We start from the raw sequence: 22,929 nt of genomic DNA, 5'->3' as shown, positions 1-22,929 counted from the left end.
GTTCCAATTTGACCTTCACTGGGTGACTCGGGCAGGTCCCTTCCCATCTCTGAGCCTCAGCTACAAAGTGACAAGATGGGTGGACGGGAGGGTTTCAGGCTATTTTCTGACATCCTAGGCTTTCACAGAGGTGCTGGGGTGAGGCGTGAGGGGGGTGCAGACAGCCAGGCTCTGAGCCCTCCCGGCTCCCGCCTCCTGGGACAGGGCAGCATTGCTTTGGTCTGCTTTATGAATCGTGTTTCCTCCTGAGATTTCTTAGGACGGTCTCCTGATGGCCCAACCTTGCTCTCTCCCGTGTAACCTGGGCCTTCGCTCCCTGTCCGGGGTTGACCTCATGTGGCAACCAGGCTGCAGGCTCACTGTATCCCCATGAACCTGGGGTTGCCCCCTGCCTCGCCCTTATTTTCCCTATTTTGGAGTGGGAGGAATGCTAGCAGTGTGGAGCCATTTCTGTAAAAAATACGAACAGAAGCGCCCTCTGCCGTTCGCTTAGCTCAGTGCAGACTGCACCACGCTTCGCCAGCCAGGGTCCCGTTCGCCTTAAATGTCCTTGTGAGTCAAAAAGGACAGAGTGGGGGTTTTTCTTTAATCCCAAGCACGGGCTGCACTGAGCCTTTCTGTCAGAGACTGGGGCAGTACTGGCTGTCAGTGCAATTTAAATAACGCCAACAATAGCTGCTTATGCAGGGCTTGGTGAGGGCAAAGCTTGGGCTCAGGCCTTCTGTGTGTTGCCTCATCAGACCCTCACAGCAGCCTTGTGTGGTGGGCCTTGTCGTAAGTCCCATTTTACAGAGCAGGGCACTGAGGCTCAGAGAAATGAAGTAACTCACCCAAGGCCACCCGGCTGGAGTGTGCCTGTCCACCAGGCAGTGTGTGGCCATGGTAAGATGCCGGTGGCGGCCCAGGGGGCCAGGACATGGAGTCTGCAGTGTTTGGATAGCAGGCTCTTGGATAGCCTTGTGTGTCATGCAAGGATGTTTTTTTCGAGTCTTGATCCCAGAGTACAACTGTAGGTTTGTTTCAGAAGTGTCAACAACCCTTCATTGACTTGCAAAGCACTGGGCGTGTCATGCCTGGGAACATTGCTTTGCTGGGTGCCCAGTACATCGTTGGAAAGGTCATGGTCCTTTGACATTGGCCTTGCATTCCCCTGTGAGGAGAAGTCCTCCACATTTGACATGTGAAGATCTGGGGCTTACAGTGGCAGTGACATAGACAGACATATGACATCACCATTTACCAAATGTCAGTTCAACATGCAGAATCTTATTTAATTCTCCCAAGAGCCCCGTAGGGAGATGCTATTGCCCCCATTACTCGGGGGGAACTGAGGCTGGGAGAAGTTATGAAGCTCTCAAGGACACGGCAGAGCCAGCCTAGGGTCTGGGACTCCCGTTGCCAGAAGCCTGGTGTGGGTGGCCACTCGGGACTGGCTTCGGGGGCATGGGGCCCGTGCAGCCACTCAGGGCCCCATGCTCCGAAGGGCTCGTACAGGTGTAATGCTCTGTTCTGCCTTTCTGCCATTCTTAATTTTGAGTAAGAGTCCCACGTTTTCATTTCCCCCGGGCCCCACGGACGTTTTAGCCGGTCCTGGGACAGCAGGACACTTCCAGGCCTCCGTGGGAGGAATGGGAGCTGCTGGCTCTCCCCTCACCCCTTTCTTTCTCTCTGCCTGTCTTAGGCTCTGTTTGATACACAGAATGAACTGCGCACACACATCCCAAACTTCACCTTCAACCTGGGCTACTCAGGGAAATTCTTCCACACAGGTAAGTGGCCCGGCTGTGCCCCGCTAGCAACCTCCAGGGGCCGTTACATCCAGCCCCTCAGAGCACTGTGCCACGGGCAGCATGTGGTCTGATGGGCCATATTAGGGGCACATTTGATCCCTGTACCCCCCATTCCCACCCCCCAGCCAACAGCTCACAGAACAGTCACAGCCCCAGGCAGAGGCCATTGGGGACATGCTCCCCCTGAGCCTCCCTGGCTGCAGGCTGTGCTGTTCTGGGGATGTTCTCCCTCGTGTCACCCCCTCTTCCCCACCTTTTAAAATGATTACTATTTCTGCTTAAAGCGCCCTTGGATTTTAAGAAATTACAAAAATAGTTAATGTCTGCTCCTGTGCTGTAGCTCAGGCAACGGTTCCAAGCTCTTGAGGGACGTGGCGTTGCCTCCTCCCATCCTGTCCACCTGCCCAGGTTGGAGGACCTCAGGGCAGGTGGCCGGGCTGAGCTGCCTGTGCTCCGGCTGCAGGTACTGATGCTGAGGATGCTGGGGACGACCTGCTGCTGTCCTACGTGAAGGAGTTCTGGTGGTTCCCCCACATGTGGAGCCACATGCAGCCCCACCTCTTCCACAACCAGTCTGTGCTGGCTGAGCAGATGGCCCTGAACAAGAAGTTCGCTGTCGTGAGTAAGATTCCCTCCGGGGCAGAGCCGGGCGGGCTAGGGGCTGGGCTGGGGGCCGACGGTGGGCCTCTGGCTGCTTTCACAGTTCGGTCTGACAGCTCCTCATTTAACATCTTTGTAGCCCCTGTCTCATGGAAGCCTCACAGAGACCCCAAGAGGCGGGTATTGGTAGCCTCCTGTTAGACAAGAAACTAAAGCGCAGGGCGGCCACACCAGCTAGTGAGACTTCACCCCAGGCCCGTTTGTTTCCGGAGCCCAGGCTCTTCCTTTCAGGCTAGGATGGGGGGCTCCCTCAGCCAGGAGGGCACGAGGCCGAGGCCAGTGCTAGCTCTGCCTGGGCCACAGCCAGTTCCAAGCCCAGGTTGGCAGAAAAAGTCCCATTTTGTTCCTTGCTCCTGGGTGCTGGAGGGCACGACACTGGGCCGAGAGTTAGAGTCCCAGCTCAGCCAGTCCCTTGCGTGGAGACTGAGCACATCCCCTTCCCTCCTGGGCCCCCTTTCCCCTTCTGTACCACGAGGGCTTGGGCCCACGGCCCTGCTGCTCTAGCCGCTGATTTCTCTGTCCCATTCTGCAAAGGGAAATGAGGCCCAGAGGGGATGGGCCCCCGCTCACCCTGCCCTGGCCCTCCTCTCCCCAGGAGCACGGCATTCCCACAGACATGGGGTACGCAGTGGCGCCCCACCACTCGGGCGTGTACCCTGTGCACGTGCAGCTGTACGAGGCCTGGAAGCAGGTGTGGAACATCCGAGTGACCAGCACGGAGGAGTACCCCCACCTGAAGCCGGCCCGCTACCGCCGTGGCTTCGTCCACAACGGCATCATGGTGAGTGGGCCCCGAAGCCAGCAGGCAGTGTGCACACACTCCTTCGAAGCACGGCTTTGGTGAGCTGTTAGTATCTGACATATTTTAAAAGGGTTTCCATCATTTTAGCTGCTGTGTGGAGCAGAGACTGTTGGGGACAAAGTGGGAGGCTGCAGATCAGTTAGGTGCAGGCTTCCAGACAAGAGATGGTGGTGGCTTGGACAGGGGACCATGTTGGGACGGTTCTGGACTTACTTAGGAGTTAGAGCCAGCAGGGTCTGCTGATGAGTTGGATGTCGGGTGTGGGAGAAAGATGAGTCCAGGATGACTCCAGAGTTTTTGGCCTGAACTGCTGAAAGGATGAGTTGTCAGCCCAGATGGGGCAGCTGTGGGGAGGCCAGGTTCATCCATCCGTTATCCATCCATCCACCCTCCTCCAACCCACCAACCCCCTCAGCACCAGGCCCTTGAATTAACTGCAGGATGAGGTGGTGACAAGACAGATGAGTTCTCTGCTTTCTTGGAGCCCACAGTTTCATGGGAGGAGACAGATAATAAACACCCTGGCTGCTCTTAGGAGGGGTCCTCCCTCCTCCATCCATGCCTGGAGGTGCCAGAGCTCCTCTCTGTCCCCATTCCCAGGTCCTCCCTCGGCAGACCTGCGGCCTCTTCACACACACCATCTTCTACAGCGAGTACCCTGGTGGCTCCAGCGAGCTGGACAAGATCATCAACGGGGGCGAGCTCTTCCTCACCGTGCTCCTCAATCCCGTGAGTGCTCCTCCGTCTCGGCTGGCGGGGAGGTGGGCTGCAGTGCCTGTCTGCCTGACGCAGGCCTCCTCGGGCCTGGGAGCAGGGGGTAGAGCAGGTGTGAGGGCCGGGAATTGGGAAACCCACTCTCCAGCCTCTGCTCTGTCCCTGCTCGCAGCATGGCCTGTGCAGGGAATCCGAGCTTTTCTTCCTTTTATAATCTCGCACTTCAGTAGAGTAGTGTTAGCATTCTAAACCACGTTCTCTCTCCAGTCTTGGTGTGAGTGTATAAATATATAAGTATATGTTAATATACATAGTAAACAATATGTAAACTATATATAATACATATAGTGTAAACTATTTACCTGGACTTTCTGGGCCTGTCTTTCCTTATCTGTAAAGTGGAAATAATAATTTGTGCTTTAATAGAGATATCAAGATGTTAAATAGATATCAAGTGGTGGTACTATTTAGCTTTATGGGATACCTAAGTATTACCTTATCTTCCATGCACCACCACCCCGCCAAAAACATGAAACAGAACACCTAGAAAGGTCAGCTTCCATCTCAGGGCTGTAGTAGTTGGTCAGTCAGATCTGCATTCACCTGGCAGTGCCCAGCCCCAGGTCACACAGCGAGACTGTGGATGGCCCCGATGAACCTTGGGCTGGTTATCGAGTGGCCCTTCAAGCTGAAGCAAGACCCAAAGGTCAGAAGTGGGTGACGGTGGCTCAGAGGCTAACCAGCCCCTGCCTCTTCCCCCGCTCCCGCCTCCTGGAGCAGATTAGCATCTTCATGACGCACCTGTCCAACTACGGGAATGACCGCCTGGGCCTGTACACCTTTAAGCACCTGGTGCGCTTCCTGCACTCTTGGACCAACCTCCGGCTGCAGACGCTGCCCCCTGTGCAGCTGGCTCAGAAGTACTTCCAGATCTTCTCCGAAGAGAAGGACCCGCTCTGGCAGGTGGGTGGGAGGGGGGCGCTTGGCGGCCTTGTCTCAGGGAGGGAATGCCCACTGCTCACAGGCTCAAGCTTCAGACGTGGGCAGGGCTCAACCTCACACCCTCAGACTCTTGAGTGTAAACTCAGGTGCACATTTGCTCTCAGCATGGGCTGACTCACTTGTTCTCATGCACATACGTGTCCACCTCCCACACAGACCTACAGGCATGCACACTCACACACAGCTTCTGAAAAAGCAGCAGTACAACCGTAAGTGAATATGATGCAGAGGAAGTATAGAAAGCATCTGCCAGCCCAGCTAGACTCTTAGTCCTCCCTGCCCTCCTCACTCCAGCAGGCCCTGAGCCATGGGAAAGGGGCTGATGGGAGGGTGGAGGGAGACCATTCTCGGGGAAGCCTGCCCTTGGGGACTGTCAAAAACTAGAAACAGAAGCTGGACTTGATGACATGCACATAGTTCGGAGCAGAGGTCCACAGACTTTGGCCCTGCTCTATTTTTATCGTCTTCCTGGGACCCAGCCGCGCCCAGTCCTGTATGTACTGCCTGCGACTGCCTTCACGCTGCACAGTGGAGCTGACTAGCTGCCACAGAGACGGGATAGGCTCCGAGCCTAAAATATTTGCTAACATTTCAGAAGATTTACTAAATTTCATAGTAAAAGTTTTTGACCCCTGGTTAAGACACATCTCAGGCAGCTAAATTCAACAACCCCTTGTGAATTCCCTTTGTATGACAAACACTGGGCTGAGCATTTTGCTAGGACTGACCAGAAATGGCCCCTGCCTGCCAGCTGCCCAGTGTCCTGAGGTGGGGATGTGACAAGGACTCACATAGTAAAGCCCGTCAGTCGGGGTGTAAGAGCCACAAATCCACATGCCATGGGGCCCATTCATTGGGTTCTTGGCCCCCCTGACATCCCTTCCACTGTTGTTTTAGGACCCCTGCGAGGACAAACGCCACAAAGACATCTGGTCCAAGGAGAAGACATGTGACCGCTTCCCCAAACTCCTCATCATTGGCCCCCAGAAAACAGGCAGGTCTCTTCTCTCTTGACTAGTCCCCCCCCATCGCCTACTGTCTCAGCATGGAACCCTGGAGACTACCTTGCCCTGGTCCCATTCCCGCATAACCTGCCCCCTCTTTCCCAGGAAGTAGGAGTGAAGTTGGGGTGAATAGGAATTGCCTGTCATTGTGGCAGTGGGAGCAGGGTGGAGGGTGGGGTGGGCATGTGATTCTTCAATCTGTCCAGAACCCCCGCAGCCTCAGGGAGCTCTCCCTTTGTCCTGGGAGTCTCTAGTCTAGGCAGAGAAGCCCAGATCAGCTGCTCAGCAAGTACGAGCAATGCCAGGCAAAACCGGTTCAGTGCAGAGAGGACTGCGATCAGTTAGTCATGTGATCAGTTAGCCATGTCTGCCAGAGGTGCAGGAGGAAGTGGTGACACGATGGCTAAGTATCTGCCATCCACACTCTCTAAGACACAAACATGTACTCTCATCTTATAGCAGAAAACTCAGGACTCAGAGAAGTTAAGTGACTTCCTCTAACACAGTCAGCTAGGAAATGGCAGATCTAGGCCTTGAACCCTGGCCTCTGTGACCCTAGAACATACACTCTTTTTTTTTTGTTTTGTTGATCTTCATTGGAGGATATTTTTTCCATTGATTTTAGAGGGACTAGATGGGAGGAGAAGAGGATGAGAGAGAAGAAAGAGAGAGAGAGAGGGAAAGAGAAACATAATGTGAAAGAGCCACATCAATTGGTTGCTTCCTGCATGAGCCCCAATCGGGGCAGGGAACCTGCATTCCAGGTATGTGTCCTTGACTGGAATTGAACCAGGGACCCTTTGGTTCTCGGGCCAACACTGTAACCACCGAGAAACACTGGCCAGGGCCAGAACATACACTTTTAAAATATATATATATTTTATTGATTTTTCACAGAGAGGAAGGGAGAGGGATAGAGAGTTACAAATGTCGATGAGAGAGAAACATCAGTCAGCTGCCTCCTGCATACCTCCTACTGGGGATGTGCCCGCAACCAAGGTACATGCCCTTGACCGGAATTGAACCTGGGACCTTTCAGTCCACAGGCCGACACTCTATCCACTGAGCCAAACCGGTCAGGGCCAGAACATACACTCTTAATCACCAGAGTCTAAAGTCTCCTTCTCTGCTGGGGCCTCTCATTGCAGCGTGTAACCATAGGCTCACACACAAGAAGGAGTGAGCTCTCTGAAGGAGGAGGGCTAGGTCCTGTGTTGTCAAATAGGGGAGGGGCATGAGTGAGGGCACCCAGGAGAAGACGCCTGGAGCCAGATTTTGTAGCCCTTCAAGAATTTCACAGCAACAGCCTGGAGGGTCTGGAGCGCCCTTTTCTCTGAGCTCCTCCCAAGTGCCAGGGAGAACAGAGGCCCAGGGCCAGAAGGGCCCAGCATAATCCTAGACCTAGTTCTGGGATTAGGAGGAGCCTGTCCTGAGTTGGGTGTGGCTGCTGGGGTACATGGTGAGGAAGATTCTGAGTTCCAGTCCTCGTTTAGGGATGAGAATGCTGTGGCGGGTGAGTGATGTCTGCAGTGGGTGCAGGAGTTGGGGTGCTCACACGCATGCCATGTATTTGCCATCCCAGGTTTAGTGTAATTCCCTCACTGTATAGATGTGGAGACTAAGCCCCAGAGAAGGGAAAGGACTTCCCCAGGATCTCGCAGTGCCCGGGGGAGAGCTAGAACCAGACCCCAGGATTGCAGGCTCCGGGCTGGGCCCTGGTCTCAGCCTCCTTCCGTCCCGCAGGCACCACGGCCCTCTACCTGTTCCTGGGCATGCACCCCGACCTCAGCAGCAACTACCCCAGCTCAGAGACCTTCGAGGAGATCCAGTTTTTTAACGGCCAAAACTATCACAAAGGCATCGACTGGTGAGTGGGCCCTTCTGTCCGCAGAGGAACAGGAAGGCCGCCATAGAGCCTGCCCGGGAGGAGGTCCGCGTAGCCGCAGCAGGAAGCAGCTGTGCTTGCTCACACGCAGCTAAAGTTCCTGTAAACAGGGACAGAGCGGGCTGACCCTGGAGCCACGGTGTTGGAACCTTGTCACGGACAGGACGCTCGATGACCCTCTGCTTTACTGCTCAGGGTCAGAGTCCAGCCTCTCCCTGGCTCGCACAGAAGCATCCTGAGTCCCAGAGGAGGACGGGCTCAGCCAAGGTCCTGAGAGCTGGGGACAGAGCAAGGGGCTAACATCCAAATGTTCTGGCCCGAGAGCTAGCCCATCCCACTGTGGCTGACCTCGTAACCAAAGTGTCTGTGGGTCCTTCAGAGGCGGCTCGCTAGCCTCCAGGGAGTCGCCTGGGGAGTGGCTCACATCGCAGCTTCCACCAGAAGCCGTCACCCAAGGTTACCGTGGTGTAGGCACCGCGCGGGGACGGTGTTATGTTCCTTTTTCAATTTACATCTTTCTCTACTGTTTGTCTTTTCTTACCTTACACATGTGTTACTCTCCTGTATTATTATGTCAGTAGTTTACCTGGGTGGAGAGATCATGGCAATTCTTCTGTTTCGTTTTCGCTATTTGTCTATGTCTCTTGTTTTTCATCTCTCTATTTACCTACTTACCTACCTGTCTCTCTGTCTATATCTCTAAAATGGCTGCAACTGTCTAAAACCTATTGTGGCCCTGGCCAGTGTGGCTCAGTTGATTAAGTGTCGTCCCACCCATGCACCCAAACATCACTGGTTTGATTCCTGGTCAGGGCACATGCCCCAGGGTGCATGCGGAGACAGCCTATCAGTATTTCTTTCTTTTTTTAAAAAAATTTATTATTTATTTTTTTATTAAATCTTTATTGTTCAGATTACATTTGTTCCTCTCCCCACCCCCATAACTCCCCTCCTTCCAGTTCCCGTCCCACCCTCCTCCCTCACTCCCCACCCACTGTCCTCATCCATAGGTGCACGATTTTTGTCCAGTCTCTTCCCGCATCTCCCATTCCCCTTTCCCCCCCAAGAATAGTCAGTCCATTCCCTTTCTATGTCCCTGATTCATTATAATCACCAGTTCATTCTGTACATCAGATTATTTATTCACTTGATTCTTAGATTCACTTGTTGATAGATGCATGTTTGTTGTTCACAATTTGTATCTTTACCTTTTTCTTCTTCCTCTTCTTAAAGGATACCTTTCAGCATTTCGTATAATACTATCAGTATTTCTTTCACTCTGTCTCTCTTCCTCTCCCTTCCTCTCTCTAAAAAAATAAAGTAAAAATCAATACAAACATATTTTTTTAAAAGTGAAAAAACAAATTAAACCTATTGTGGTGAGATGTATTCTTGGAAGCCAGCGTTTTTCAGATTGCAGGGAGGGCTGTGCCGTGACACCGTCTATTTAGCAGCACCGTCAGCAGGGTCTGGGGCAGCACTCCATTAGCAAACACATCAATACGTCTGTGACAAAGTATGTGAATATTTATACCAAGTAAGATTAATGTCAGCTTTTGCTGCCAAATGGCTTCGCTACAAACATGGGTAAAAGCTTCTGTTTTCAGAGCTTTCTTGATCTAAGTATTACAATGAATTGTGGACAGAAAGATGCATTTTATGAAGAAAATTCAGGAAGAGAGGAAGAAAGGAAAGAAAGAGAGGGAGGGAGGGAGGGGGAGAGAGAGAGAGAGAGAGAGAGAGAGAGAGAGAGAGAGAGAGAGAGAGAGAGAGAAAGGAAGAAAGAAAGAAAGAAAGAAAGAAAGAAAGAAAAAGAAAGAAAGAAGAAGAAGAAGAAGAAGGAAAGGAAAAGGGAAAGGGAAAGGAAAGAAAGGAAGGAAAGAAGGAGAAAAGAAAGAAAAGGAAGAAAAGGAAGGAAGGAAAGAGAGGGAAGGGGAAGGAGAAGGGGAAGGGGGAAGGAAAAAGAATAGTTCCTCAGCCCATTCCCGAGGTTTTGATTTCATAGATGTGAAGGGTGGGTGCAGGAGCCCACCTGCCTCATGTGGCTCTGATGAGGGACATCCCTGGGACGCCCCTGGAGGGCCCCTGTCTCACAGGTTAGAGTAGGGATCCCACACTTTAACTAGGGTGGACCTCGTGCAATTGGGTTCCCACGAACCCCTGAAAATGTCCCTCTATTTTGCTTGAGTAGGTGCCCCTGGGGGTTCTGGAATGTCCATCCAGTTTTTTAAGGGGCCTTCAATTTAGAGATGGTCTCAAAGGACTAGTGTGGATGGTCACTCCGGGTGGGATATGGGAGGTTCACCCGGGAAACTGTCAGGCCGCTCAGAGTCCCAGCTCGCCCCCTGGTGGCCGTGGGAGTTAGGGCCCTGTCCGTTTTACTCTGGGAGCATCTGTTTAGGATGGAGACATAACCCATAGTCTTCAGATTGACCTTGCCCCAAGGATTTCCAGAAAGGGAGACTGCCAAGTGGCATTCCGCTAGCATCCCTGCCAGAAGCAAGTCCTTGCTTGGCTGGGAGCCATGTGCCCTGCTTGCTTTCGGAAGGTCAACCCCCAGCGACCCTCGCCCTCTGTGCTGTATCCCTCAGCCCCTTCCTCAAGAGTTTTGACTGTGAGCCCCCCTTTGGGTTCCTGCAGGTACATGGAGTTCTTCCCCATCCCCTCCAACACCACCTCCGACTTCTACTTTGAGAAAAGCGCCAACTACTTTGATTCGGAAGTGGCTCCCCGGCGGGCAGCTGCCCTGTTGCCCAAAGCCAAGGTCCTGACCATCCTCATCAACCCAGCGGACCGGGCCTATTCCTGGTACCAGGTGAGCTGGGCCAGAGCAGGGCCCTGGTTGGGGGCGTGGGGCTCTCTGCTACTCATTCGTCCAGCTGGTGTGGCTCAGTGGTTGAGCATTGAGCCATAAACCAGGAAGTCGAGGTTCAATTCCCAGTCAGGGCACATGCCCAGGTTGTGGGCTTGACCCCCAGAAGCGGGTGTGCAGGAGGCAGCCAATCAATGATTCTCTCTCATCATTGATGTTTCTGTCTCTCCCTCTTCGTTTCTCTGAAATCAGTAAAACAACAAGAACAACAAAAAACAAATATTTACTAGTCACAGCCTAGCTTGGCTCCTGGGCTGTGGTGGTGGGTAAGAATGGAGTCCTACCTCCATGGTGCTTCTAGCCTGGTGGGGGAAGCAAGCAGAAATCCTTGGTGAATCCCAGCCAACAGTTATCTGCCCACCCTCCTAGCTTTGCGTGGGGTCCTGCCTCTCATTCTGACGCCAAAAAGAGGTGGAGCTGGGTCTGCTTTGATTTAGTGAATAGTGATCTGGGCTGATACTACCTGTGGCTTCTCACTGGATACTGGGAGGGGCAGGGGCGGGAATTCAGAGGAGGACAAGGTAATAGGATCTGCCATTCTCAGTGGAGGATGCAACGCCTGATCAGGTTAGGAAGTCACGTGAATTTTATCCATGTCAGAGTATGACTCCTAGTCCATCCTGGAGAACTAGGACTTCGTTTGATTTCGACAATGTGACTTAACAGGCCTTTTTGGTGGTGTCCTTCCCTGCCAGCCATGTGATGTACTGGGGTCTTAGGGGTCCCTCGTCTACCAGCCAATCCAGAAAGGCCTCCTCAGGCCACTGTAGGCAGCTCCCTGTCCCCTCTGAGCCTATGCACCTGGGTGCTGGTGGCTGTCTCCTCTCTGGGGCCTCGCTCTGCCCACAGCACTGGCAGGGGGCCGGCTACAGACCCTCTTTGCTGTCTGTTCCACAGACCTCCCCCGTTCCTCTAAGCTGGGTGCAACCCTCAGTGGGAGTATGGGGACAGGTGAGGGTCCCCGTGGTCGGCAGGTCCCTGATCTCTGGACCATGGGAATTCTGCGGATGCTGAGGACTCATGGCATTATTTCAGGTGGTTGAAACCTGGCATTCCCCCCTGTCCAGTTCTTCCAACCCTTCTGTCTTAGTCTCCTCAGGCAGTCATAATGAAATATTCTAGACTGGGTGGCCTAAACAACAGGAATTTATTTCTCATAGTTTTGGAGGCTAGAAATGCAAGATCAAGGTGGCACTAGTGCAGCCCCTGATGAGGGTGCTCTTCCTTGCTGTTAGACGACTGCCTTCTCATTGTGTGCGCTGGCATTTCTTCTTACAGGGACGCTAATCCCATCACCAGGGCCCCACCCTTGTGACCTCATCTCGGCCTCATTACGGCCCCAAGGCCCCATCTTCAATGTTATCACATCTGGGTCAGGGTTTCCACATATAAATTTGGGGAGGGGACAGACATTCAGTCTGTAACACCTTCTGATTTATATAAAGGAGAAATTTTTAATTTGGCACAAGTGGCACATAAGTCCTTTCTAACATTGCTAGGCTGTGTCTTCAACAAAGAGCACGAGCTTTGGGGTCTGGGCCTGTAGCAGATGTTTGTATCTGACTGTGCATTATTTTTATTGTATTTATGAACTTTCCATGTGCAACAACTGTTCTAGTTTTCCATTTATGGAGGGGATAGTGGGTTTTCTTTAGAAATTACTGTGTGTGAATAAGAAAGATGAGTCAATGTAAAGAAGAGTATGTTGACATTGGCACATGCAGGTGGTTTGTGGATATTGCAGAAATTACAGAGATAGCATGCAAATTACCAGCGTTTGGAAACTGACCTCCTCCAACTTGTGTCTTGCAAAGATGAGGAAACTAGGGCTCGGAGGGGCCGGTGACTTCCCTGAGGTCAGATGTGAAACAGACGGTAGACTTGAACCCAGGGCTCTGGCGGCCTCATGGCTGCTCGCCCACTCAAGCTTCTTCCTGCTTGCCCTCCAAGTGACCTGCCGACCCTCTCCCCTTGCCCACAGCACCAGCGAGCCCACGATGACCCCGTGGCCCTGAAGTACACCTTCCACGAGGTGATCACGGCCGGGCCCGACGCGTCCTTGAAGTTGCGTGCCCTGCAGAACCGCTGCCTGGTCCCCGGCTGGTACGCCACCCACATTGAGCGCTGGCTCAGCGCCTTTCACGCCAACCAGGTAGCCGCCTATCCCTCCCCCTGGGAGGGCCAGCACAGTATGGGCATGCTGTGGTTGGCAGAGAGCCTCCAAACCTCTCCCACCAGTCACAGGGCCGGGAATTCCGTCCCTGGCGAGTTAAACCTCTGGGGTCCTCTAAGGTTTCATTCTTGTTTATCCCAAGGTCAATGTGTGAGAATACCCGAGTCCTTGTTCCATCACAACAGAGGCTGTATTCTTAAGGGGACCCAGAAAGCCCTGGAGTAGGTCCCTGGGAGGGGATTTGGGGGTGTGGTGATGGAGGGAGAACCTAGTTGGAGGGGTAGGCAGGGCCAGATCACGAGACACATTTAGGAAAACTTGGAGGACTCGGGCAGGAGAGCAGCATGTGGGCCAAGAAGCCTGAGGAGAGGCCAGCGAGGGCAGTTGTGGGGATGGGAGGAAGGGATGACCTCGGTCGGGGAGGCGGGCAGAGACCAGGGAGCTGGGCTCGGAGGGCAGAGGGCCAGGGACACCTGCCATTCAGAGGCAGGGGAGGCAACAGACTCTCCAGAGTGCGGGAACCCCAGTTTGTAACCATGACTGCTGACCCAGAAAACTGGGGACCCTTTGCCACGGGAGTGAAAGCAGGTTCAATTGATGCCTTTATCTTTTCTTTTTTTCCAGATTCTGGTCTTGGATGGCAAACTGCTGAGAACAGAACCTGCCAAAGTGATGGACACAGTGCAGAAGTTCCTCGGGGTGACCAACACCATCGACTACCACAAAGCCTTGGCGTGAGTGGTGCCTTTGAACGGGATTTCCTGAGCAGGCAGCCGGGCCAGGCACCGAAGTGTAGAGTGATGACGGGAGAGACACAGGTCCATTAGCAGCAACCAGTGAGAGGACGGATGCATGTCCTTGACGGCAGTTTAGCAGAAAAGCTGCGAATAACATGACTTCAGTCATGTCTGTCTATCTGCTCTCCCCTGTCGGCCCCGCTCCTGGGGTACTCTGTTCAGTCTGGGCGGGGCATTTCAGATGTTTCATCTAGTAAGTTAGACCAACAGTGAGCAGCCCCAATTCTCACAGGTTTCCTACTCTTAGAATATGACTTAATACAATTTTAGGAAAAGCAAACTACAGATGTTGTTGAGGCTGATAATCCCAGGCATTCAGAACCCAGTGCAGCTGTGCGGACAGTGCCCTCCCCAGAGGAGTGAGTGCCAGCGTGTGCTGCCGGGGCTCAGGGCTGGCACAGGCCGCCTCCCCGTGCTGGGTACAGACAGTGGCACCCTCAGCTGGCCCAGGGGCGTCTGGAGAAGGAAGAATAAAGCACCTCCCCTGGCTGCTGCCTTAGGAAAGTCTCACAGCAAGAATGTGCCCTTCTCACTATCTTGGAAGTTGAAGGTGGGCAAGGGCAGTCAGTCCTTCACTTTGAGGCAGAAGCAGCTGAGGGTGTGGGCTGTGAGGTCAGAGATGCCTGGGTTAGGACCCAAGTCCATGACTTCCTTAGCTGTGCGACCTTGAGAAATGTGTTGGCTCCTTCAGGCCGCACTTCCTCACCTGTGAGTTGGGGACATAGGCAAGGATCCCTACCTCCCGAGGGTCGCTGTGTTGAATGAAAGCACTCACGTGGAGCTCCTAGCTCAGTGCCTGGCATGTAATGCTGAAGAAATGCAGCTGCTGTCATCACCATCACCATTGTCTCTGCCTACCCCGTGCCCACTCAGAAATCCCTACTTCCTTCACCTGCCAAAGGTGAATTCTGTGTTCCTACTGTCCTCATGCCCACGAGTCTCCTCACGGTTCCTGGCTTGGGGCTGAATTCTGATGCCAGGATGCCTCCCCTCCCCATGACAGCTTCAGATCTCATCTCCCCAAAATGCCTTAGAACAGCGGTTCTCAACCTGTGGGTCGAGACCCCTTTCACGGGGGTCGCCTAAATATATCCTGCATATCAGATATTTACATTACGATTCACAACAGTAGCAAAATTACAGTTATGAAGTAGCAATGAAAATAACTTTATGGTTGGGGGTCACCACAACATGAGGAATTGGATTAAAGGGTTGCGGCATTAGGAAGGTTGAGAACCACTGCCTTAGAAGGTCCAGCATCACTTCAAATCCTAAAGGCAGCCTTGTGCTGTCATTTCTGAAATTCACTCCAAAAAACGAAACTTCCCAATGATGGACATGCTTAAGTACAACTGCAGGTATTGTAATTCTTCATAAAAAATACAGCTTGTTAAAAAAAACCACAAGAACCTCACTAAACTGCCCCCCTCCGTTGGATTCATGGATAAAAGAGTGCTGCTCACCCCTGGGCTGGGGAATGCTTAGGAGAGGTTACCGGGCTGTGAGGTGGGGGTGCCCAGGTTATGGATTCATGTAGGATCTGGGCTGCCAGCCCAGAGGGGAGGCTCCGGCCACGTGAGCTGCCCCCGGCTGGAAGAGGGGCAGGCGGGCTTAATGGCGTCCGGGACAAAACGTGGGCCAGCAGATGCCAGTGTCAGCCCCGGGCAATCGGTGGGCTCCAGAGAGGGCACGGTGGGGGGCAGGATTCTGTAGTCTCCTAGGCTCCGCCCTTCCTGGGGTCGAGGACATTGCCTCAGTGGGCAGGAGGGGGGCCGGGCCAGCTCTCATCCCGGACTTTCCCCACCTCCACAGGTTTGATCCAAAGAAAGGATTTTGGTGCCAGCTGCTCGAAGGAGGAAAAACCAAGTGTCTGGGCAAAAGCAAGGGCCGGAAATACCCAGAGATGGACTTGGATGTAAGTGGTGGACACGCTGCCCGCAGCAGCTGGAAAATGGATGGGCCCCCTGTCCTGGAGGGAGTCTTCTCTCCCCTTTACCTGAACCCAGCACGTCTATGGCCTTGGCACTTCCTGGATCGTGTTTTTAAAGATGAGGAAATGCGGGTTGGGTTGTGGATCAGAAATGATTTAGCCAAATGAGTATTAATTACCTTCTACCAAGGGCTGAGTGCCCCGGGCTCCGAGGATGAATCAGGCCTGTTCTTTGCCTTCAAGGAGCTCCTAGCCTAGGAGGAAGTGAGTCACATCCACCAGTCAGTAGAATACAAGGCAGGACGTGCTCCGTGCAGTAGGAGAGGTCCCGGAAGTGCTATGGGAATTAGGGTCAGGGTCAGGGGTAGAGGATCTCTGGAGTTGGGCCTGAAAGGGTGGGGCCCATTTGGACCTGTGGCGGGAAGGGTGAGGCGTTCCTGTAGGAGAGAAGGGCAGGTACAAAGGATGTCGGGGGAAGGTCACATGCTGTGACTCCTTGTGTTTGCCCCTGGTTTTTAAATATTTTTTAAATTGATTTCAACGAGGAAGGGAGATGGAGAGAGAGATGGAAACATCAGTGATGAGAGAATCATTGATTGGCTGTCTCCTGCTCGCCCCACACTGGGGACCGAGCCTGCAGCCCGGGAATCAAACCGTGACCTCCTGGTTCATAGGTTGACGCTCAATCACTTAAGTCACACTGGTCGGGCTCGCCCCTGGTTTTAACTCATTCTCTCTCCTCTCTGTAACAAGTGTTTGTGTTTATGTGCTGTATTTGGTGCTCGTACTATGTAGGAGTTTTCTTTTGGAGGCAACCGTTTTGAAGAAGACTGTGGACAAATAATGGGCATATGGGCATATGGGTGCCAGCAGATGGTGGTTTTAAAGGGGGTCCCTCTGAGTCCGCACGTCACCACGATCTGAGCTCTCCTTCCTGTTACAGTCCCGCGCCTTCCTGAAGGACTATTACCGGGACCACAACATCGAGCTGTCCAAGCTGCTGTACAAGATGGGCCAGACGCTGCCCACCTGGCTGCGGGAGGACCTCCAGAACACCAGGTAGCCGTGGCCACCACAGCCAGACTGACGTTTGTGATGGCAGGGACGTCCCTCGGCACGCTGAGCCAGACCGACCTGCAGAACGGAGCTGGGCCTGGGCTGGCCAAGCACGTCTGAGCAATACTCTGCCGAGGCCCAGGCAGGGCCGGGAGAAGCCGGGCAGGCCCACCGTGCCTCCAAGCATCCCTCGCTGGGGCTGTGGCCGCTAGGACCGCCTTCGCCACCAGAGGTCCATCCCGCTCACAGCCCCCGTGGGGAGGCCACTCCTGGTAGGAAGGGTCCATGAGACTCTGTCTGCCCCTCACTGTGTCCTACCAACCATGCCCTCTCCTCCGTCCTGCCACTCCCTGCCCAGCAGGCTGTCCCTCCGTGTCAGCTGCCACATTTCCTGTCCTCTGGACAGTAAGGGGGAAGAGCCCAGCTGGGCCTTTTGCCAAACCAGGGAGTGGGACTGGACGCTTCCCTGCCTGTTTCGAGCCAAGCCCTCCCGAGGGGCCAGCTGGGGACCAGAGCCGGGCACCAGGCTGGATGTGAGGGTGGTACCTCGAGAGAACTCCCAACTCCCTCATTCATTCTGGGTCAGACCTTCACATCTCACCCGCCCTTTTGGGGAAAGAACTGCTGATTCCGACAGTATCCACCTCGTCCTCAAGGCCTCCCCCAGGCCCCGGGGCCCTGCCATGCCATTCGGACCCAGAGACCCAGGCCTCAGTCCCACCCCCTTTCCACCCTGGGGTATGACACGCGTGGTGTTTCCTGTGGAAAAAGACTGAGGCGGTTCAGGAGTCTGCAGTATACATGTTCCAGTGTACATACATTGTCCCCACGCCCGCCAGCCTCGGCCCCTGGCCCACCCAGTGAGCTGGGGACACTGCCACCCACGGCCTTGCCCGGCCACCTGTGGCTGAGGGTTCCCAGAGGCCCCTTAATCTCCCCAATACTAAGAAGCTAAAGTATTTTAATATTTTGTTTTTCTTCTTGGTGCCAGAGTTTATACTTTGGGTGCTGGGGTCGCACTGTGTTATACATATACATATATATATATATATATAATTTGTATATATATATTATATTTTTTTTGGTTGGGTTTGTTTTTAATTCAGTCATACAAAATGGTGGCAAGCCCCAGGCCCAGAGGGTGTCTCTCCATGAGGGGAGGGAGGGCGACTGTGTGCAGGTGCCCGGGAGGGCTCTCTGGGCTACCCGGGTGAGTAGAGGTGGCAGGGTCCATGGGGAAGACCCACTCTCCCCAGGGAGCCTGGGGAATTTTGGCCAAAGGAGACAGCGGTCTGGGTGGCGTCCTGGGCGGAGGCCGCTGTGTCCTCACACGGTGCTAGGTGGGGAGCTGCCCTGGGCGCTGGAGCCTTGGGGCCTGCAGACCGCGGGGCTCTGGGCTGTTCACTGGTTGGGGTCTGCTCCTACCCTCCTCTTAACAATGTGAAGGGACTAAACTGGGTGCTCTCCTAGCCCCTCCCACTGCCAGTTCAGCTTCGGACTGACCCCCAGGAAGGCCTTTCCGAGAGCCTGGCCCCTTGAGGCTGGAAGGCCTCTGGGTGTGGAGACGACGTCACAGCTGCTGGGAGCAGGGGCTGAGGATGATGTGCAGCTCCTGCCGCAGTCAGTGCCCTACCTGCCGCGCCACTGCCTCTGAGCCCTCCTCCCCCGCCCCTGCCAGGTCCTGCCCTCTCTCGCCCTCGGTCACTCCAGGACCCGGGACAAACCACTTCTTCCCAGCCAGGGTGCCTTTGAGCTTCTCAGGCCTCCATTTGCATCCCTGTCGTACTCTCCTCACCTCCAAAGGCCCTTCCCAGACTGCGGGGCCTGGGTCAGTCTTGGCTCTGAACCAGTTCCCTCCCCAGTTCTCCACTGGGGTGGAGAGGGTTGGACACTGCGTGTGGTTTCCTGGTCTACCCAGAAGCGTTCCCACTGTGTTTCTCGTCGGGCCTCTGGGCCTGGGAGCCCTGAGCACCGTCAACCCCACAAGGGGCGGGCACAGAGTGTCTGGGCAGGGCAGGCGGCCTGCCCGCTTGTGGAACCAGACTCCCAGAGTGCAGCAGGGACTTCCCTGGGGCAAGTCCCAGGCCTCACTTCCCATCTGTCAGCGAGGGTGAGGGCTCCGTGACCTTGTTGACCTCACAGCAGTCTGCCCTCTGGGCCTTGACGTCTGTCCCCCCTTCCCCCCCCAGCTCTGAACAGGGCCTGAGGGGCCGGCAGCTCCCCTTCTCCGAGCCCCGGCAGGACAGGCAGGGATGAGACCTGTGGGAGCAGAGGAGACACTGGGAGCTGTTGTCCAGGCCCTTCTGGGAGGCTTGGCACGTGCCCTGCCACATACAAATCTGGTCACTGCTGTCACTTCCTTTGCCACTGACGAGTCTCTCCAGGACCCACTGCAGGCCCTGCAGGCATTACAGAGCAGAGACAGTCTCCGGGGCACTCAGCCACTGAGCACAGGCCCCGTCGGGAGGAGAACCAGAGGTCAGTGGGCACAGCAGCAGCAGCTCAGTGCTCACTGATTCACTGTAAGGGTTTGGCCAGAGAGAGGGGGCGGGGGGAGCTTCAGCTATGTGGATGACTTCACCATCCCTTCTGCTGACCCCACCACGAGCCCTTGCCCCACAAGGTGGGAGCCGGGGGAGGCCAGCTAACGCCTCAGCCACTTGCAGCTCTAGAGCCACCGGCAGGGCAGGCATCTTGTGATGGTGGACGAGTCTGAACTTTAAAGATGGCCCTTTCCAAACCCCTAAGTAGGAGCAGCCACTGTCGGGGCCCAGGTGGGGGCAGAGGTCTGTCCGAAGCAGCAGAACACTGCGGGCGGGCGGTCCATGGATTTCACCCGCCGTCTAGATTTAAAATGAACATTGTGGTACGTTCTCTCTCTACATTTCTGAATCAGCTTAAAAGTAAAAATCACGAGACTTCACCCCAAAATGCTGCAGGCTGCATCTGCTAAGACTGAGGATGTTCTTCTCTGCAGTGGCCCAATATCTCCCCTGAAACGATAATTCCTCACATCTGCTCTCCAACCCCCATTCTCCTTTCCCCCAAATAACTTACACCTGGTTTGGAATTTGCATCCAATCAAGGGGCACACACTGCGTTTGTACCTGTGAGTTTAAGGCACGTTGAAGGTGGAAAAGTCCTTCTGCTCACTCTGAGTTTTAAATGCCGTTGCTTCAGAGGCCAGCAGGCCTGCTGCTCAGACAGGCTGTGTTCTGCGGTTTCCTCCTGGCGTCAGGCGAAGCCCCAGCCCCTGTACTGTCACGAACACCTGAGGCTGTGAGGAGGTTTGCCTTTGTGCTGACTTGACAACTTCCCTCCACCCTAAGGTGCCCCTCTGCTGCCACCTGTACCAAGTGCCAAACCAGCAGAGGGGCCGGCTGGAGCTCCAGGAGCTCAGGGGAGCGCGGGAGGCAGCCCTGCAGCCAGGCCTGGGGTGCAGGAGGGGCGGAGGCTTGGGGGCCCTCTAGGAGGAGGAGGCTGCGTGCATGGAGGCCAGACCAAGTTGTGTTGGGCCTCGGGAATGAGATGTCCTTGGCTCAGAAGAAGAGCCTTTCCTCCCCGCTTTGATCCTGGTGATGGACCACAGGGCACCAAACTGCATGTCTGTCTTTTTCTGTCTGTCTCTCTCTCTCTTGAGGTTCTGGGTCTCCGGTTCTTGGAGGCCCGTGGTCAGTGTGCACTGGAGTAGAGGCAGGCCCCTGGGATGTGGCGGGGAAAGGTCTAGCTGGGGAACCGCCCCCCACCCCTCACCGTGGTGTAAGGAGAAGAGCACTGGGCTGGAGGCAGGAGTTGGGCAATTGCGTCCCAACTGGTACCTTAGCTGCTTGACAGCTTTCCTCCCAGGGCCTCAGTCCCCCCATTTATACACCGAGCAGGTGGAGCTATAGCCGGGTTTTCAGATGCCAGGGAAGAAGGGGTCTGCCCTAGTTGAAGAGAGGATAGAGGGCCCAGGCAGCCCCATCCCCACCCCACTCCCTGCAGGCGATGCTGGGTTCTGGGTTTGCCATCCCTGGGTTGGCTGCCCCCAGGCAAGCACCAGCCTAGACTGGAGATATTTTCAGCTTCCTGGAGGGATGGGCATGGGTCAACGTCAAGGGCTTGGGGAGACTCTGGCTGTGTTTTATCCTAAGTTCCTCCCTCCCTCCCTCTCTGTGGCCCTTGAGGAGAATGAGGGAGGAGAGGGTTTTTTTAAGACTATGCTAGCGTTTATTAGCAAGAGGGCTCCTTTTGTAATTTGTGCATGAAATTCATGTCATTTCCTGGGGAGAGGAGAGGGCTGACTGGAGAGGGTGGGGGGGCACGCTGGGGGAGCAGGCCCAGGTTTCCTTCCCTTGGTGTGGAGAGAGGCGTGGAGAGGGGGCGCTACCCAGCTCACCTGATCAGGGCTCTCAAACCAGCCGTTTTGGGTTGTGTTAACAGTGGGAACCTTCCTCCATTAATGTACAATATCGAACTAACTGCTAATAAAGTGGGGTTCCGTTTGTACCCATTGGTCATGTCTGTCTGTCCGACCTTGCGCAAGGCCTTGCAGAGGAGGGTGGAGACACAGATGTTTGCATGCACGGCCACTCTGCCCCCCCTTTGCTATCCCCCCCCCCCCCCCCCCACACACACACACGGTGACTCAGTCAAATCAGAGGTCAGAGGTCATGTCCATGGGGTTGTAGATAGCTTCTCCAGATAGCAGAGGCCTGTCGTGGGCCAGCCAGCCAGGGAGCAAAGTGCCTTCAGACCTGCTAGATGGTTGACAAGTGCCTCGCCCTGGTATGGAGGCTCAGAGTCTAGAACCAGTTCTGCCACTAATGTGACTTGTGATTGGGCACAGGTCACTTTTACCTCTTGATCCTCAGTTTCCTCATCTTTTAGGGGTTTGGAGGGAATTGAACTTCATGGCTCTCCCTGGAGAATTTGCTTAAAGTACCAGATTCCAAGGCCACACTCTCAGAGTTTTCTTTCTGACAGATGAGCGGGGGGCAAACCTGCATTTTAACAACCTCTCCAGCAGCAGAGGCACCCCACTTTGGGAAGCCCTGGCTCAGATGAATTCAGAGTCCCTCTGTCCAAGGAAACAAAAACTTTGGATAAAACAAACGACTTTCTAGCCCTCCCAGCCTGGTTGTGATTTGCAGGAGGGGCCCTGGCCAGCTGTCTGCAATGCCAGTGTCTGGACCTGTTCCTCAGAACCTCCTGCAAGGCTTTAAAATGCACATTCCCGGGCTCCCCCAAAGCACTCAATCAGAACCCAGCCATGTGCACTTTAACACAGCCCGCTCCCGTGTGAGCCTGAGAAAGTTACAGAAATGTGGGTGCTGCGAGGGGCCTGCTGGGACCCCGCTGGGAACACCCTAAAATGCCAGCCCAGCGGCACAAGAGCCACACTTGCAGAGACCACCTTGGGGGTTGTCATCTGGGAGCTCGGTCCGGCCGCGTGGCGTCACCAGCAAGAACACGGCCAGAGGCTGCTCTACTGGGAACAGATCCAGAAGGTGTGACACCGAAGGGAACCCTGTGCCAGGTCAGGGGTTGGGCCACATCAGAAACCTGTGACTTTTACAACAGCATGATTCTTCTTTACAGGGGAATCCTCATTGGGAACCAGGTAAAGGCAGGTGCTCTGGCTGGAGTGGGGGTGAGGGTCTGGACCAGGGGTGGGCAAACTTTTTGACTCGAGGGCCACAATGGGTTCTTAAACTGGACCGGAGGGCCGGAACTAAAGCATGGATGGAGTGTTTGTGTGAACTAATATAAATTCAAAGTAAACATCATTACATAAAAGGGTACGGTCTTTTTTTTTTTTAGTTTTATTCATTTCAAACGGGCCGGATCCTGCTCGCGGGCCGTAGTTTGCCCATGGCTGGTCTAGACTCTCCCTCCTCCCTGTCCCCCATCCTGTCTGGAACCTAAGATTCCTTGAAGCGCATTGTGAAAAGCCAGCCTGGCTGCTCTCAGAGGTCCCAAGAGTCCTGCAAGTCTAACAGGCTGAATGAACAAAACCCATTAGAGCCTCGCACACCCCCCTCCCCCGCCCCCGCAGAAGGGAGTTCCCTGTGGGAACACCGCGCCCTCGGGCAGTCCAGGCTCCAAAGATGGGTGTTTCCCTCAGAGAAGCCCTGGCTGCTGTGCACAGGGCAGTGTGTTTGATGATAGCAGAGAAGGGAAACAACCTGCCCATCCCTGGGGGGCAGCCCCAGAGCCTCCAGGGCAGCCACGTGCTGACAATGCAGCTGAAGACAGTCCTGCC

The 22,929-nt window shown here is 54.6% G+C and overlaps 1 protein-coding gene across 4 annotated transcripts in view; it reads left to right on the top strand.

Annotated features, from left to right (window-relative positions):
* Positions 1–21,173, top strand: part of NDST1 (N-deacetylase and N-sulfotransferase 1) — a 57,406-nt gene extending 36,233 nt beyond the window's left edge. For all 4 annotated transcript variants that reach the window (XM_070414592.1, XM_070414593.1, XM_070414594.1 and 1 more), the window contains 12 exons: positions 1,682–1,769; positions 2,254–2,408; positions 3,046–3,231; positions 3,853–3,981; positions 4,747–4,929; positions 5,866–5,962; positions 7,716–7,839; positions 10,498–10,672; positions 12,711–12,881; positions 13,527–13,636; positions 15,512–15,614; positions 16,573–21,173. In XM_070414592.1, coding sequence (XP_070270693.1) covers positions 1,682–1,769; positions 2,254–2,408; positions 3,046–3,231; positions 3,853–3,981; positions 4,747–4,929; positions 5,866–5,962; positions 7,716–7,839; positions 10,498–10,672; positions 12,711–12,881; positions 13,527–13,636; positions 15,512–15,614; positions 16,573–16,692 — 1,641 coding nt within the window. In that variant the 3' untranslated portion in view covers positions 16,693–21,173. The remainder of the gene's footprint in view (positions 1–1,681; positions 1,770–2,253; positions 2,409–3,045; positions 3,232–3,852; positions 3,982–4,746; positions 4,930–5,865; positions 5,963–7,715; positions 7,840–10,497; positions 10,673–12,710; positions 12,882–13,526; positions 13,637–15,511; positions 15,615–16,572) is intronic.
* Positions 21,174–22,929: the final 1,756 nt, after the last annotated feature.

The sequence above is a fragment of the Myotis yumanensis genome, unplaced genomic scaffold (genome assembly GCF_028538775.1).
Source record: "Myotis yumanensis isolate MYYU_CA2020_CCGP unplaced genomic scaffold, mMyoYum1.0.hap1 SCAF_5, whole genome shotgun sequence".
NCBI lineage: Eukaryota > Metazoa > Chordata > Mammalia > Chiroptera > Vespertilionidae > Myotis > Myotis yumanensis.
This window is presented reverse-complemented; position numbering and strand designations above follow the sequence as displayed.